The following is a 17,001-nucleotide window of genomic DNA, read 5'->3' on the forward strand; positions in this document are numbered from 1 at the left end:
ATTCATGGATCACACACAGACCTTTCGAGAAATCATGGTGTCAATTTTATTGTTACAACATTGCTTACCATTGACAAAATGCAGACACGTGAGGTTGAAACAGTATGCCCTAATGAGGTGTTTAATGGTTCACTTTTCCGAGGACTTCATCAACCTCTGAAACCCCTGTAACCACAGTGTGGGTTTATGGTGCCAAAGGAGAAGTATAAACTTCCCAAACCACTCCTACGTCGATATGTATAATAGTCTGACAGGAACTGAGAGTGCAGCTATCAGAACAGATGAGCAGATAAGATATACATACATGTACATCGCCTGATAGCACCCGCTGATGCCAAGAGTGTGGAGAGACCGTCACATCAAACAGACAGAAGACAGATTGGCATTGCAAGACAGTAGTACCGTTGTCCTCAGTACAAGTCAGCTGCTACAAGCACAGCTAGTGCTACAGAGCCATTCTTGGGCCCATGGTTGAAAGTTTGCAAGGCCTCCAGGGTTGATTGCCAGTCAAGTGGTCTTCTTTCTCGCTCTCTCCCTTTTCTTCTCCTCTTAGGAGCCACCGAGAGACTCGGGCAGGGCAACCACCCCTCTCCCACCTCATTCACTGATGTTGAGCTCCGTCTGTAGTTTCTCTGTAGCGTCCGACATCAGTTGGCAAGCAGGTTTGTGTTTGGGCCAGTGCTTTACCTGGCACTCTCTAAAGAAAAGGAGAGGCAAACATTATGTTTCCAATGTTAGAAAACGCTTTATTACAATAATATAATATATTATACTGAATACTGTATGTACATTTGTAAGTTCGTTTTTAGTACTTAAAAAAAAATCTAGCTGATACAATTTCCACTGAAAACCATTTGTTTCCGGGAGAGCACAAGCCATTTCAGCCACACTGAATCTTGACTCAAGATTTGGCCCTTGCGTTAAACTGTTTTGTGCTAGCATTGCACGTTGTTTTGAAAAAAGTGGTTTGCACACTGTACGGTATACTGTATGCTTTATTTGTTTAAACAAACTTTTTGTTTTGGTCATACGGTATGAGATCTTTATCAGTGTCCAGCCCACTTTTTCAAACTATCTGCAATTTTCATATCACCTGGACTAATTTGTTTGAATGTGTGCAGCGCAGAGCTCATTCTCCACCTCCAGTGTTGCCAATGCCTCACCTGTTGCAGTACCATTCTCCCTGGCAGCGGGAGCAGCGCTTGGTTGCCTCCGCACCACACAGGCCACACTTGGGCTTCCCTTGAATAAGGCTCTCCAGGACATCCAAGTTATACGTCTGGGACAACCTGGATGAGGACAAAATTACATGATCTCGTCAATTTGAGTGATTGAATTATTGTGGTAGCCCCTTAAAACACATTGTTCCACCAGTGGAATGCTGTAATAGTCACTGGAAAAACTACTTGAGTACTACAACACTATGGCAGTACACATGGCCTTTAGTAATACATTACGACTTGGTCATTACCATTCTGGTAACACAGGGGTGGGGAGCCTTTTTCATTCTAGGGACCACTTCAAATTCCTCCAAGGGCTGTAATAGTCCTCCGAGGGCCGTACTATGAAGACAAACCAGGATTTCCCCCTGCACTTTACTATATTAAAGGCAGCCACCTTCAAAACCTTCTCTAAATATGTAATACTTCAAGTGAAGCGGCATAACATTGAAATTATATCGGGGGCCGGATAAAATGGCCTCAAGGGGCGAGACATAGGTTTACCACCTCTATGGTAACAGCTTATTTATAACAGGGGTCGTGTCTTACTGGCTTAAGATACGGCCCTTGTTTGTTATTACTAGAATGGTAATGATCAAGAAGGAATATGACTCTGTCATGTGTCGTAGTGTATAGTGCATAGTGTAGTACTACTATGTAGTAATGGTCTTCCAGCCAATAGTGAGGGTTTCTACTAGCGGAATGGTGCACTTTATGATGGTTACTAATGTATTTCATTGTATTTCAAACAAGTAACTATTCAGTCGCACAGCTTAGAGCCGCCACTGGTTTTCTTTTATTGAAATAAAGAATAAAGAATGGGAGCGCAGAGGTGTGTAATGGTGTGAGTATGCATTATGCTACCACAATAATTGGAGATTTGTTTTCTTACAGTATATGTTTTCACAGAAATTCACTGGAAAAGGTGATCAAATGCCTCTTGCTCTGAGTGACAGGTCATGGAACAATGTTGTAGAGCAAGCCACACAGAAATAACTTATGAAACACCACAGATTCTTGCATGTGAAGCTGTAGACATGTAGTAAAAAAAAACAATAACAAAAAACAGCCGTATGTAGTGCATGTGTGTTTGTAATTGGGGACATGTCAAAGCCCTAGGAGGCGCACAACTTCGCAAAGAACTGCTCTCTAAGCTATTCGCTACTTAAGGATTGAAAGGCTACAGATTATGGACACATATCTATGATAGTACATGCAATAATACCACAAGAGGAGATCTATACATTTGTGATCTACTAGTGCAACAGACCTCAATGGAATTTATATATTGATATTATCTATGTTTATCACCTGATGGAACTAATAAATGTATGTTCATCATTCATCTTCTGATTGTCAGCGAACACACGGTTTCACTCAGCTCTTCTCAGTCTGCACATCAAAGTGACGACAGCAAAGTGCACTCTAGAGGAAGCTCAGGGGTGAGTCTGGAAATACCCCACATGCACACCCCCTCAGACTCACACAGTTTACACTATCATAGGGAGGGCCACACGACGCCTAGCCACCGGAGATCCAAATCATAGCGTACTGTCTGTCGCCCACGCGCCCTATACCGTGTTTATGTTTCCGCTCTGCGCCGCGGTTAGGCAAAAGGAAAGGAGTCCATTGTATGAATGGAAATGAAACGCAATGGTGATATTAATAGCTCTATGGAGGGCAGGATTTTTTTTACAGGGTTTTTCGGTATTCGGCCTGTGTGTGTGTGTGTGTGTGTGTGTGTGTGTGTGTGTGTGTGTGTGTGTGTGTGTGTGTGTGTATTGATGTGTCTGACCTTTGTGCCTGTTCTCTCAGGTCACTGTCTGAGGGGTTGAAGGCGGTTTTGATCTGGTGCTTGGCGATGGCTTTCCACTTGCCTTCGTTAGCCTCCATGATGCCACTCCACATCTCTGGTATCTGGCAGGGCACAACACTAGTTAATATTAATCACAGATGCCTTTATCTAGAGCCTTGAAAAGACTGACCGTTGTTTAGGTACAGGGTGAAGCTATATGGGTTTACTCTGCTCAAAGGCTCCAGTCCCCTAAGTAATTTAGCTATTTAGTAAAGCACTAAGTCTGTTGACATGGCCCCTGTTATAAAGTTGGCCCCTCAAGACAAGGCCCCCTGTTAGGTATAAAGTTGCTGTTACCAGAATGGCATTAACTAAGTCATAGCGTATAACTGAAGGCTCTGTGTAATATCATAGTAGTGTAGTACTATGGTAGTAAGGTGTTTTCAATGGCTATTACAGTGTTCCACAAACGGAACGGTGCACATTATGGGGCTCTGGAGGAGTTAGACATATGGAAAGTGGCTACCTGCTCCAGGATGAGGTCCTTCTTTGGGGGTGCAGGGTCAGTGAGAGCCAGCTGGCTGAGAAAGCGCTGGAGCTCCCCCAAGACGGGCAACTGGTCAATCAGCACTTCCGTCAGAAAGCCACGCAGCTGTGGAGACACACACACACACACACACACACACACACACACACACACAAGGCCTAGATGATGCAGTTTTTCCTCTCTGCTAGGAGCTCAAATCCAGTTGTTCTCTCATGGGACAATGCAATCATTTTTGTGAAGCTGCAATACAATAAAATATCAATGTTAAAAAAATGTACAAGTGCTTCTCAGATGTAAACAAATCCGTTTCGGCTGGAATAATGGCAACGCAAACGCCTGCGTTACTCGATTTTCGCACTCTGGAAAAAAACTCGTTTTGGGCTACCTAGAACGCCGATTTCACAAGATTTCATATGGCTAGGCCAGGGGAACGTTGTCATTGGCAAAGAAAAACATTCCCGTGTGGCTAGCACCTTAAGCAATTCGTTAAGATTTCTGAATAGTAAAGAAACGTCTTGCATTTCTTCTTGCGCCGTTTATTAGTTTACTTAATTGCGTTATTCATTCATTCATTTAGCCATAGCGTATGGTCACTGTCACATATAATTTGGCAACCTATCTTCAGTTCTTGTTCTCCCAAACCCAGCCTCTCTGGGGTCACAACAGAGGTAGAAAAGTGGTTTGTATGAATGAATGAATGAGTGTGAATGAGCATGACAAATGCAAAAGACAACGATGCAATGCAATGGACATTCATGCACACACTCTACTCATGCAGTATACAGTATATATGACTGTATCTCCCAGAGGCACTTTACAGCAGTGGTATGTGCACAGACACACAAACAGGCAAACACACACAAACACACACACACACACACACACACACACACACACACACACACACACACAATTGCCTGCGTACTAGTCACGGTGTGCCGTGGGACGAAAAAGGAAATGATACTTTATAACTGAGCGGGAGGAAGAGGGAGGCCAAAGAGAGAGAGAAAACAAAAACAGACAGACAAGGGGAAGGCGCTTTTGCTGAGAAGAAGTGCAGCGCAGTGCAGTGCGGCCTCCTCATCAGAGTCGGAGGGCTGATACCATAACAATGATCTGGCACACACCCCACTTCCTTTCTTTTGTACGCTTCTCAAAATGTGTGTATTGTGTGTGCGTGTGTGTGTGTGTGTGTGTGTGCGTGTGTGTGTTTGAGTGAGTGTGTGTGTGCGCGTACATCCGTTCATTTATGTGGACGTATGTGTGTATGCCCAATATGTGTGCATCTGTGTCAGGAAGGGTGGAGAAGGGTGCTTGAACCACCACCTAAAGTTAGGTGGTGACGCCACAGTTGCAGCACAATATGCTCTTCATCAACGTGAACACGGCCATCAAAGGCTATGGTGATATCTAGCAAGCTTGACTGTACTTTATGTTCCTTGAAAGCTTTTTGAATGCTGCTGGTATGAAAAAAAGATTTCAGGAAGCACCGGTGAATCTTGATGAAGCAAATGGCTTTAATATATTGTCATTATGAAAGCACAACCCCTACTTTGTTATCAATGCAAGAATTTGACAAGACATCTTCATTCATGCATTAATGCACACATACCGTAGCTACTGTATCCATACCTCAAATGGAAGGTAGCAAGTCCTGCACTTATATAGCAATTGTTTTTGTAAAGCATATTATCTTACATAATTGTTATTCAATGTGCTTGATAAAGAGAAAGTGAATAAGGAATGTGTATGGAAATTATTTTCATTGATTCAATTTAAATCACATATTTAGGTAATGATCTCGGAAAATAACATCTTTTCCAAAGACTTTGTCATAATCAGCAGCGCGTTCTGGAAACCAAGTGGCCAATACCCCAACCTCTATGCCACGTACTCAGTATACATTTGTGTCAAGGCCTGAGTATTCATTGAACCCAGGCAAATCTAATTCTGATGTCACCTGAATCTGACAAATCTAGACGAATCTCTGATAATGCTTTCCCCACCCTCACTATTGACCAACAATAAAAGACACTGTTGACAAATTACTAGGGATGCCACTTTTTATGAAAACCTACACGAGTACGAGTATCAGTACTTGCCGATACAGAGTACCGATACGTTTAGCCTCAACATACAATGTAAAATGAAAATAAATGCACATTCTTGTTTTTTTCCACCTGTGATATTTGTTTTAATGTTTATTTGGATGTAGATTTGAAGGTAAGCAAATGTATGAGGGGGCACTTTTTCCCATACTGCATTCAAGGCAGTGGAACGTGATAAGATGTTGGGTTTTTTTGTGTAATAGCCATATCGGTGCCTGGTATCGGCAAGTGTTTGACGAGTATGAGTATGAGTATAATGAGCAAGTATCAGGGCCGATACCGATACCAGTATCGGCAGAGATTCTTTAAGTATATAGAGATATGCCAATGTAATAGGTTGCTATGGGCACCTAACATGACCAGGTTCCGGTCTGCCTAAAGGAGCGTGTCATAATGCTCCTAGCATTGAATAGAACAGTTCTTAGGTCTGCCTAGGTCTGCCTAAAGGGGGATTTCCCCCCCCCCTCCCCCTTGCAATAATAGAACCCGGAAGCAATGGACCAATGGAACCTCTCTCTCTCTACTCTCTCTGGTATCGGTGTCGATGCTTCCCTACTAATTACTATGTCAAAAACCGTAGATGTGCATAGATGGTAGTTACGAAGGCCAGGCTACCAAAGTGTCGTCACTTTGTCTCACCTTGAGGAGCTGGTTCTTGTTGAAGTTGTTGTAGTCGTACTTGCCCTGACACTGGGGCTTGAGCAGGAGGTTGAGCAGGGCGATCCACAGCTGCCCGTCCTGCTGGGTCATGGTCTGGTGCTCGCGTGCCGCCAGCGTATGCCACTCCCCCTCTGAGTATTTCTCCACCTTCCCTGAGGGCAAGAGGCACAGTATTGTAATGTGTAAGGACTTGGCCATGGATCCTCACGCTATTCCTCAGAAAGTTGGATATACTCAACCGGACACAACGAAGTAAAAGTGCTGTTCTTGGTTTATTGTCGTGAAGGATAGAATAAAGCATCACAGAGCGGACAATAACTGTACTACTAGGCAAACAGGTGTAAATATCAATCTTGTACTTGATGGCAGCTACAGAAACACACATCCACACTGACACGCTGCTGCTTTGGGTCTCTGACATGGCAAGCTTTTTGTTTTGAAAAGGATGAGAGGCCACACTATGCCAAGTTTGGCCATCTTTATACACACAGAGGACGGCTTCAGGCATCTGCATCTGTGCAACCTGGACATCTTTTAATGACGAGAATAAGCAAGGGAGTGCAGTCTTTTCTACTCGAATGACTATTATTGGACATGCACCCAGAGACAACAACTATCCCTGAGTTTGAGCACGCTTGTGTCCTGTCATTTCATCAGACTTTGTTTTTTTTTGCCATACATGTTTTGTTCAAGGGGATGATTAAATCTGACTTCAGCAGCTGAAATATACACAGTAGCAGCATGCATGTGTTCCAGTCATGAACTTGGCAACAACAGTCCAAGAGGTAAGAAGTGCAATCACCTGTGACTTTGAAGTGTGAAACTGTAGTGTACAATCTAAATTACAATACATCACTGTTTAACTTTATGGTATAGATAGCTGTGGTGAGCCTATAGTTTGTTATTTTTGACGAATGTGATTGTTTTAGCCGTCTGTGTTGTGTTTGAAAAAGTCTTGTCTTTAGACATAGCCTTGTGACATCATCAAAGTGAGACGTACCTCCAGTGTAGCGTTTCCAGGGACAGTGCTCCACCAGTTGCACCAGTACACAGGGCATGTTGTGGGTGCGGAGGAGGCGACTGAGCACGCTGACACTCAAGCTGGAAAACAATTAGTCCACGCCTTGGCATTAATGGTGATCAAATTCAAAGATAGCCATTCCAGCATCCCAAAGTGAGTGTTCAGCAACTGTGGGATTTAACTCTCAAGCCAGGTAGATGGGCTAATGAGTGTTATAGTAGATAATGTGATTGGCACAAGAATTTAAGGCAGAGCTTTTTCTCTGACACTGGTTTGCCCTAATCTGAGTCTTTCACATTATACTTTGCAGATGCTTGTATTCAATGGAACTTTCAATTTGTGTAGGTATGGTCAGCAAAAGTAGAACAAAACAGATGTACAATACAAACTGCTAGACATTCCCTACCTCTCAACATGTCCAGTGATGTAGCGTAAGACTGACAATGCCTTCAGAGCAATATCAAACTCCAGCCTGGCGCTTTGGTTCTGTAACTCCTGCCAGAAGAAAAGAGCACAGGTCAATCCATACAAAAAGACACAGCATCACAGTTTGCATACTGGGGAGCATTAGAGGGCCAGTTCAGCCCTATGTAACTTTGAAGTCCTCTGTAACGTGTAACACAAACCTGGCATTTTATTGCTGCCTCTGCTTTGGTTGTTAACCACTCTATGCAGAGCCAATCTAACAAGGCTGATGTACCAAAATTATAATGTCCACGTCCATTATTTGTTACTTAAGACCTTCAGTAATGTCATAGCAATGTTGTTAGGATGTAGTTGAGTGGTCCCAGCAAAGACTGAATGGGCACGTCGACAGTTCATTCTGACTGTTAAGGTGTACTTTACTTTCCAAAATCTATATAACAGGGTTAACTACAAAGCAAGTAATGTAATAAAATCAAATATTGCATCAAATTGTGTGACTCAAGTACAGTACACAGTATAGAGACAGTATTGAGGTGATAAGGTTAATTAAGTAAGGGTTAACGCGCTTATTATATGGATATACTTAAATGATTCACACATGGCGGGGACATTTCTTTAGGCCTTAATGTTAAGTCAAAAGATTGTTGCTGCGCAAAACAAAACAGTGCCGTTGTGGAACACAGCTAGGCAACAGCTAGGTAGCCAGGACAACAGGTGTTGTCTATCACAGCAGCTGATTAGAGTCTTGTTGAAAAGTCGCTTTAGCATTGAAAAGTCTTGTTGCCATTGACAGCGGTCTGTTATAGACCAACCCGTCCGTTATCGAAAAATAACAGACGTGCGAACGTTGGGGAGCCCCGTTGAAATGAATGGAGCATTCGACCGATGACGTCACACCATATAATAATGCATAATAACATGAATCAGAATGTTATACTGTACATGATCAATAGCAAATTAACCTGCACAGAGTTCTGCTCGGCATCAGGTGGGTGAGTGATGGAGTCTCCAGTGGGGGCGTCTCCGCGAGCGCACTTACCCACCAGGAGAGTAAGCTTGCGGTGGCAGTAATCCACCAGGTCCAACACGGCCTCCTCGGCTGATTCACAAGAGTCCTGACAACAGTGAAGAGAAAATACAACACAATAAATGCAGTGCTAATTCAAAACTTGGGGAGTCAATTTAATATCCTCTAGTGTTCATTCTAATATGCAGACTTCTGTCCTCCCTGCTCCCTTGCCTGCTTGTGACCTCATGATGATGTCACTGACGACAGGAAATTAATTCAATATCTTGTAAAAGCACAAATCTAATGTCATTTCCTCGGTATGGTTAATGAAGAACAGTCCCCAATTGTTGTAGCTAGGCTGACAGCGGGGAAACTTAATTGTTTTCTCCACAGAGGCGGGGCGTCAGCAAGGAAGACGGGAGTGTGCATACTGGAATGCACCCCTAGAGTGTATTTGGTTCCAGATTACCCCCAAGTGTCAAATTAACACTGTGCTGACCATTGAAACCGATAATCGGTGGGTTTTCTTCAGTATGCTGACTTCGATTTTATTTTGCATAGGTGATGTGGATAGATGAGTTATAAAACCTAACACAGCGACAGCAGCCATAGACGGTTTCGTGTTAGGCCCTATTCAGAAACTATTCAAATCTAAGCTTACTCTGAGCTCTCACCTGGTGGAACATGATGGTCTCCAGAAGGTTGATAACTGTGGCTTCATGGTGAATCTGAATACAGGTACAAAAGTGTTAGTGAGGTAATTGGATGTGTATACCTTCACTACAGAGCAGTGTAACTGTAATGGGGGTGAATACTTACCACCATATACAAAGGAAATGTGGTTTTTGGTGTGAAATCCTGCAGCTGACAGAGAATGGAAAAAATCTTCTGCTTCCAAACTTCAATGAGAATCATCTCATGTACCAGGACTGGTATCTGGGTAGCCAGAAGATGGGGACAGTAAGATTCCTTCCACATTTTTCAATAGATTATCTCTGGTCTGTATTTCATACTTGACAGGAATTACTTCTCTACATGATCTCAGTCCTGGCTAACGCCATTTTACCTTTCCAGATGACACAAAAAGTTCTTGTACATATTCCTCCTGGTTGGCAGAAGCATTTAGAATAGCTTGCATGTTCAGTTTCTCGATAAATTCGTGTTGGCGGAACCACCTGGTGTTCAAATAATGAAACAACACATTTACACATTTGAAACAACTACATTTAAAATAGTTGGGATTGACGACACAGTTTTGTTGCCAGTCACAAACAGGCAAGCGACAACTTCACAATCATCCACGTTTCACAGAAAGGTAAATTGTTTAAAACTTTGAAGTAGTTTGTAATGACCTGCCACGACCCGCCACCAATGAGCACCACTCACCTTGTAGAGCCAATGTCTTTCAAAGGCATTTTCTCGAGGGTTTTGACGTAACCTTCGGCTTCTCCGTGAAGTAGGACATTGTCCATAATTGCAAAATTCACAGTTTGTCTAGGGCTTGGACAAGGTCAAACTTGTTGCATCCGGCAACAACCTACCGTACATCAACTTGTGTTGCCTTGGTTACATGCATACATGCGCATGCGCATAACAATACAACCATCTGTGGTTTCGTCACAGCCCACTGTGTCACAGCCCCTGCAGCTCGCGCGCTTGCTACCTGCCTGTCGACAAAAAAAGTGATGTGAACCATGACCACACCATCGCTCAGACCCCCAGAATGTCTCGCACTCCTAACCGCATATTCTCACTTGCAATCATGTTTTCCAAGCCTTTGCATATCCACTGACAAACCGTCAGTCTTCTAAACGCTGTAGTAGTTTTGTATAGAAAGGAACAAGCAAACTCCTAGGAAGACATGTGCTGTAGGAATATGGAAAAGGTATTTATAGGCCTAGAGCTCTACCTGTCTGACTTGGTCACCCTCAGATAGCTGAAAAAAAATGTAGGCCTACGAGGATGATCAAACAGTACGCTACTGATATGCCTACAGTTTAGTACATTGATGCAAAAAGAGACAACTCTGGATTGAATTATTATTATTTTTAATAAATACATTCTAAAACTTGATGTTAAATGTTGACCAACAGAGGTGTGTGCACATGCGCGCGTATGTGTGTGTGTGTGTGTGTGTGTGAATCTCCATTGACACCTGCTTACATTCAACTCATTGCTCTAAAATTTACAAATCAATAATAAAACACATTAAATTGTTTTAATCTTTAAACATTCCTTGAATTATAGCAGACACTTGTTACACACATGCGTAATTCCATGGAATCTGTATCCTGTTCTATAATGTCTGAGAAGTGGAAATCTGACATTGTGTGCATCAGAAGAGTGAGATTTTCCGCCAAACTTTTAAATACAATATTGCATTTTTACCTGAAAAATCGTAAATGTTGTTGCCTTGGCAACTTTTGCCTTTTGCCCTTTCGGCCAACATTTGCTCCATGATTTGATGATACCACACTAAAATCGTTCGCTTGTGTTTCTGTGTGTGTTTGTTAGTATGCCTGTATACATGTTTTCAGGTTTGAACCTCAGCATTTACTGGTGGTCAACCACACGAGCATACAAGACAAGCAAAGTCAACATGGAAGAGTTAGTGTGGCCATTTGTATGTAGTTCAACGTCTCTCTTCTCTATAGTCCTGCAGTGGGTACAGCACCATCAAGAGTTCTGTGGTAGACTCAAGTCGCACTAGCCATGACACCGACACGAAATGAACTGTTGCCATTTCGGAGCAGCAAGATGGCCCATCATGGGTAAACACACCCCATCGCATCCTATCCCATCAGTGCTCATTTCCAGCAGATGATGATGTTTGGATCATTCTCTAGCCGCTCATCCAGCTCCCTGTAGCTCATTCCTGAAAACACAGCGAACATGGAGGACCTCTGGAAGTTAGAGAGATATACAAGTGGTAGTAGTAGTAGTAGTAGTTGTTCTAGTAGTAGTATCTTTATTGTCCCCAATGGGAGAAATTTCTTCCAGTAAATGGAGCACGAGACATGAAACCAAGTCAATACAATCAGACCCTCCCCCTAAACAATTACCCACATTTAGACAACATTTGTCCCAAAACATGACAAATGAAATGGACATAGACATTGGACATGGACAGAACAGACATGAGTAAGTGATTGGTGTGTAAAACTTGTGGACCAAAGGTTGCCGCCGGTTCGACTCCCGACCCACCAGGTTGGTGGGGGAGAGTAATTAACCAGTGCCCAACCCCATCCTCCTCCATATTGGCTGCCCCATTGCACGGGTGAGGCATAAATCCAATTTCGTTGTGTGCAGTCACAGTGTACACTTGTGTGTTATGAAGTGTTGTGCCACAATGACAATGGGAGTTGGAGTTTCCCAGTTGGGCTTTCACTTAGGCTTTCACTTTCCATAGGGTAAACAGCAACAGCAAGAGGTAAACTCAGGGCTGCTCGATTATGAGAAAAATCAGTATCACGACGGTATTTCTTTTAAAAGAAAAGTAATTGTACTGTACAATTCACAACCTTCCCTTCCTTCAGCAGTGTGAGTGGAAGGCCGTAGAGAAACACACAGTGGTGTTCTGCATGAGTGTTGGGTAGCAAGTCTGCTCTCTGCTAACGGCTCAAGTGGAGCGAAATTTATTGTGCTTAGCGTAACCTACCATTTGGCAGTATAAGCTAATATAAAAAATATTGTTTCAAATCAATATTATGAAATTTGCTGTAGTTTGACAGAAATACTGACGATCACAAAACCACAATATAAATTCGATATATTGCACGGCCTGCTGGAAAGGGTGCATGATTCTACAGGGTCTTCAGGGTGCAGGATTATACAAAAGACATAGCATTGTCAATGAGCAATACATTATTACATTACATTACATTACATTATATTGCACTTAGCTGACGCTTTCATTGATTCAAAGCGACTTACAGTTATTATTTGTCAGGGTATTGGTTACAGTCCCTGGAGCAATGTGGGGTTAGGTGCCTTGCTCAAGGGCACTTCAGCCATGGATGGAGAGGTCAGTGGGGATTCGAACCTGCAATCCCTAGATTGAAAGACCAACTCTCTTACCACTAGGCCACGGCTGCCTCAGCCGTGCAGGTTCAAATCCCACCCTTACACTACACATCCATCCATGGCTGAAGTGCCCTTCAGCAAGGCACCATAACCACACCTTCCTTCAGAGACTGTAACCAATACCCTGTAAATAACTGGAAGTCGTTTGGGATAAAAGTGTCAGTTAAGTGTAATGCAATGTAAGCTATTGTGTAATAATTATTACACTAGGGGCTGTGATACATTGCTTTACTGTAGGATGCAGAGTGCATCCGCACATTGATGAGAAACAATTCAAATTCAAGTTCAATTCAAATGTTTGAGATTCTCCAGTATGTGAAAGGCAACCTGTTCCTACAGTGTGAAGTTGGCTCATCAGCCAATCATTCATAACAGATTTACCATGAAAGAAATTAAGACATTGCACTTATATTGTACACTTGACCTGAATAATGACAGCATATTATATAATTCTGTGTAATTCTCAGACTGTACATAGAGCTATACCTTTTCTCTCAAAAATCCTAATCTTTTACCAGTTTTGCAGCAAATCTCGTCGTAGCTGTGGCAGCCCGTGTAGAGGCGTGGTGGTCGACTGCGCTCATCTCTGATCACTTTGACTGGATACTTCTGCAGCCGGCGAATCAAATCTTTCGTCAGCCCAAACTGAATAAGCTTCCTACAGTCACAGACAGACAGACAGACAGGCAGACAGACAGACAGACAGACAGACAGGCAGACAGACAGACAGACACGTAAGTGTTGGAGGGAAGTGTGCAACTTGTGAATAACACACATGTGAACACAGGCAGCTGTCATGGTGGCACCCATGTACGGTAACTAAGGTTAGGGTTTTACATGCAGACTATGCCAATGGCACTGGATGAATTCAAACTTCTTCAAATCCACACACACAGCTCTCAAACAGCTGTGACAAAAGTGCCGTATAGAGATAGAGGATCAACGAGGCCAGAGAGCTGAATGAGTCCAATTCTGGGTCTTACTGTAGTAGGTCTTACTTTTGTGCACAGATTTGGCTAGACATCAGGAACCTCTGGAACATGGTTAAGGTTGGCAATCTTCCTCAGAAATGCAGTACAACACAATCAGGTGATCAAGTGAAAGTTGCGCTCACCTTTCGTCAACCTTTTGAAGTTGAACAGAGTACCGTGAGCAGAGGTCTCGCACCGTGGTGCCTGGAGTCAGACCACAGTAGAGCTGAAACACATCCCTCAGACTTGCCCGATGTCCTAAAATGTTAATGCACGATATGCATCAGCATACTGTATGTCCATCAGCAGACAGAAAACAGCAAAAGTGCATTACACACACAATGCTTTTTTTCCCCCAAAATAAGTATTTTGTGCTTGTCAACTCACCTGGTTTGCTGACGTAATGCAGGCACTCCTCCTGAAGTGACTTGTCGTCAATAAGTGTCTGGACATTTGGGGTTGCGCAGTAAACATTGGAGTACTGTGGACAGAAACATGCATTGATGAGGAGGGATTTTGTTTCAAGGACAAAAGTAACACCAATACTAGCAGAAATTCATGGCTACTTGCGTTAACCCATTTAAGCCTGATGCTGCGTACACGCTGCATTGACCTAGGCGCCTGGAGTGACATAGACACTGTGTTCAGGTTATTGAGAGATGAGATTTTAAAATCAAAATGTGGGTATGGTAGAGCTGGATTAACACATTCTAATGCAATATGTGGGTCCCCTGCTTTTAAATCTTTACTTATTCCATGATTTTATGTGTTTCGGAGGCTGAGATATTTAGGTTTTTATAGGCTGATGAGGGCATCTTTTCCCAAAAAGGGCTTACGCATTCAGCAGGCTTTTTTTGCCAGTGACTCAGGCTTAAAAGGGTTAAAGGAACTCTACTTACCTGAAATATTGATACTAGTGTGACAACATCGTAGTACCTAGTGAAGAGAGCACCGTTAGAATTCAAAATAAACCCAAGTAGTGAGAGGAAAACGGTTTTGATCACTTTAGTACAATTTCTACTTTTGTTTACGCTCACTGTAAGCCACTAATGAAAATTATATATATATGGGTGCTTACAGCAAATTCTGGACGGCGATCCGCACCAGGTTGAGTTCCACGTCAGCCTCTGCTGAGATCTTCTGGATGTGTCGGTATCCATCAATGTAAGGCAGGATCTACAAGAAATATGGATTCTAGCTAAGTGTCGACGCATATGCCAGTCAGCAGCTCATTCAAATACACGCAGAAATATTTCAGCAACACTTTATTATATAAGTCAAGGCATCTACATGCGATACTGTGTGACAGTACTTGCACTGCACATTCCCAACACCTCAGGCTTAAAGTAAAACGCACAATGAAAAATGTTGTTTTAATAATATGTTACACAGCAGCCTACCTAAGAGAACCTGAGAGAAACAAAACAAGGTACTTCTGTACCTAGCTGAAATTGCCTTGTAGTTACAGCCTCAACCACCAACAATTGAACTATGGAAAGTTAAACATGAGAACAAGAGAACATGACAGCGTTTTTAAATTTGAAAATGGAAGTTTTTATTTGGAAGTGGACAAGGGCTATCCTTTATTTTCATTTGATGTAGTATTATTATTATTTTTTCTCTCTGACCCCTTTGTTTTAATATTTTGTAGGATTGTTTTTATTGTATGCTTTTTTGAAATAATGTATCTGTGTGCTATGCATTGATTGAAAATAAAAAGAAGAAGAAAAAAAAATTGCCTTGTAAGTGTACATGCAATAAGCGTTATTAGCGTTAAGCTGATCACTTCTGTAATCACACAATAAATGACACATTATACACCTGTTCCATTAAATCACTGGAACAACACACTGACCTGCTGTGTGGTGAGGTCCCATTGTGTCCTGATAAAATGATCTTTATTTTGAGAGAACACTGGAACATCATATTCCTGAACAATGATGGGATCCTTTCTCAGTTCGATGAGCTTGAGGTGAATGGTATTTGACTCATCTAAAAACAAACACATTGAAGATCAATTGGACATTATTATATGAAGGCATGCAGAATGAACCCCAACATGGAACCCCATCCAACAAAAGTACAGTGATAAATACCAATAGGAAGAGTGCATGCTCCAGTAGCGTTGAGGTCCTCCAGAAGTGTTGACATGATGGGCAACAACTTCTGCTTGCTCTCCTCGTTTGATATGAATCCACTTTCCAACTATAAAAGACGAAAATGACAGATGCACCATGCAAGCTAAGACTATTGACAAGAAGAAAGATAAGAGAGGACAAACTGAATATTTAATGATTTAAGTTTTGTCAGTCTGAGAGCACACGTATTAAGCTTACTTATTACTTATTGAGATACTTGAGCTGGTTAATAGAAAAATTACCCCTCTAGTCTCAAAGGAGGGAGTTTACCTACCTCCAATGTAGTGAGGTATCCTGACAACTTTTTCACGATGGGCTCCAAAGCGCATGTCTTTGTCTGGGCATCACACACAAGACCAAGGTTGAAGAGAAGAGCATTGCGGCTGTATTTCTTGTGCTCGATACAAACAGGGCATCCAATTAGTTTCTTTCCCATTGCAGTGCTACATAATGGGATGAAAACAAAGTTGAACTTATGGAACAAATGGGCTATCTTTTCTGTAGAAACATTTGCTGGTGTGTATACTTACACTGTAATCAGTTTATTTTGCAGCTCTGGTTTGGTGATGATGTATACTTGCACAGTATCAAATAGCTCTCTGGAGATATACTCCTCTGGCACCTATTAAACAATTAAAATGATTGACAGGACAAAGACAATCAACATACAGAATACTTTCATGTTTGTTCCTGTCACAAGACAGACGAGTTGTCACAATTTTGCTAAAAGTTGATTACAAACAAGGATGATTTTGCCCTGTTCATCGTTTACTGTCACGTTTGAAACAACAGATATTGAAACGTACCTGGTAAGTAATCTTTGGTCCCAAAGTTGGATGAAATTCACTGAAAAAGATGCACTCAATTCTGTTTTTCGTACCCATGTTCGCTCAGCTGGATGAAAACAAGAAAATCAACTTCCGTGTTGCATTTCGACATCACTCTGCTTGTCAAGTTAAGAGTCCAATGCAGTAGCGCAAAATAATGTATAATCTTTATATTCATCATTCATTATCTTTTCCC

General features: G+C 42.2%; 2 protein-coding genes across 2 annotated transcripts; both read right to left on the reverse strand.

Annotated features, from left to right (window-relative positions):
- Window positions 1-28: 28 nt before the first annotated feature.
- On the reverse strand, window positions 29-10,337 carry zmynd10 (zinc finger, MYND-type containing 10). Its single transcript, XM_063216478.1, has 12 exons — window positions 10,173-10,337; window positions 9,853-9,961; window positions 9,606-9,722; window positions 9,461-9,514; window positions 8,740-8,892; window positions 7,758-7,846; window positions 7,331-7,431; window positions 6,310-6,482; window positions 3,542-3,667; window positions 3,016-3,137; window positions 1,164-1,289; window positions 29-697 (listed from the first exon to the last, which is right to left on the reverse strand). The coding sequence occupies exons 1-12, from the start codon at window positions 10,256-10,258 to the stop codon at window positions 598-600; spliced, it is 1,356 nt and encodes a 451-aa protein (XP_063072548.1). The 5' UTR covers window positions 10,259-10,337; the 3' UTR covers window positions 29-597.
- Window positions 10,338-10,858: 521 nt separating this feature from the next.
- nprl2 (NPR2 like, GATOR1 complex subunit) lies at window positions 10,859-16,868 on the reverse strand. The gene is made up of 11 exons (XM_063216479.1): window positions 16,785-16,868; window positions 16,509-16,600; window positions 16,253-16,421; window positions 15,937-16,045; window positions 15,696-15,832; window positions 14,919-15,016; window positions 14,740-14,776; window positions 14,228-14,321; window positions 13,984-14,098; window positions 13,385-13,527; window positions 10,859-11,661 (listed from the first exon to the last, which is right to left on the reverse strand). Exons 1-11 carry the CDS (start codon window positions 16,860-16,862, stop codon window positions 11,594-11,596), a joined length of 1,140 nt encoding a protein of 379 aa, XP_063072549.1. The 5' UTR covers window positions 16,863-16,868; the 3' UTR covers window positions 10,859-11,593.
- Window positions 16,869-17,001: the final 133 nt, after the last annotated feature.

This window comes from Engraulis encrasicolus, chromosome 14, assembly GCF_034702125.1.
Source record: "Engraulis encrasicolus isolate BLACKSEA-1 chromosome 14, IST_EnEncr_1.0, whole genome shotgun sequence".
NCBI classification, from domain to species: Eukaryota; Metazoa; Chordata; class Actinopteri; order Clupeiformes; family Engraulidae; genus Engraulis; species Engraulis encrasicolus.

Excerpts from the sequence above, each read along its gene's own strand:
- nprl2 (XM_063216479.1), bottom strand. The coding sequence starts at position 16,862 with ATGGGTACGAAAAACAGAATTGAGTGCATCTTTTTCAGTGAATTTCAT. Across the intron at positions 14,777-14,918 it reads ATCGCCGTCCAGAATTTGCT|GTACTACGATGTTGTCACAC; the intron begins GTAAGCACCCAT and ends TCTCTTCACTAG. Across the intron at positions 11,662-13,384 it reads CGAGATTTGCTGCAAAACTG|GAATGAGCTACAGGGAGCTG; the intron begins GTAAAAGATTAG and ends CTGTGTTTTCAG.
- zmynd10 (XM_063216478.1), bottom strand. The coding sequence starts at position 10,258 with ATGGACAATGTCCTACTTCACGGAGAAGCCGAAGGTTACGTCAAAACC. Across the intron at positions 7,847-8,739 it reads CCGAGCAGAACTCTGTGCAG|GAGTTACAGAACCAAAGCGC; the intron begins GTTAATTTGCTA and ends TTCTTCTGGCAG. Across the intron at positions 7,432-7,757 it reads ATCACTGGACATGTTGAGAG|CTTGAGTGTCAGCGTGCTCA; the intron begins GTAGGGAATGTC and ends ATTGTTTTCCAG.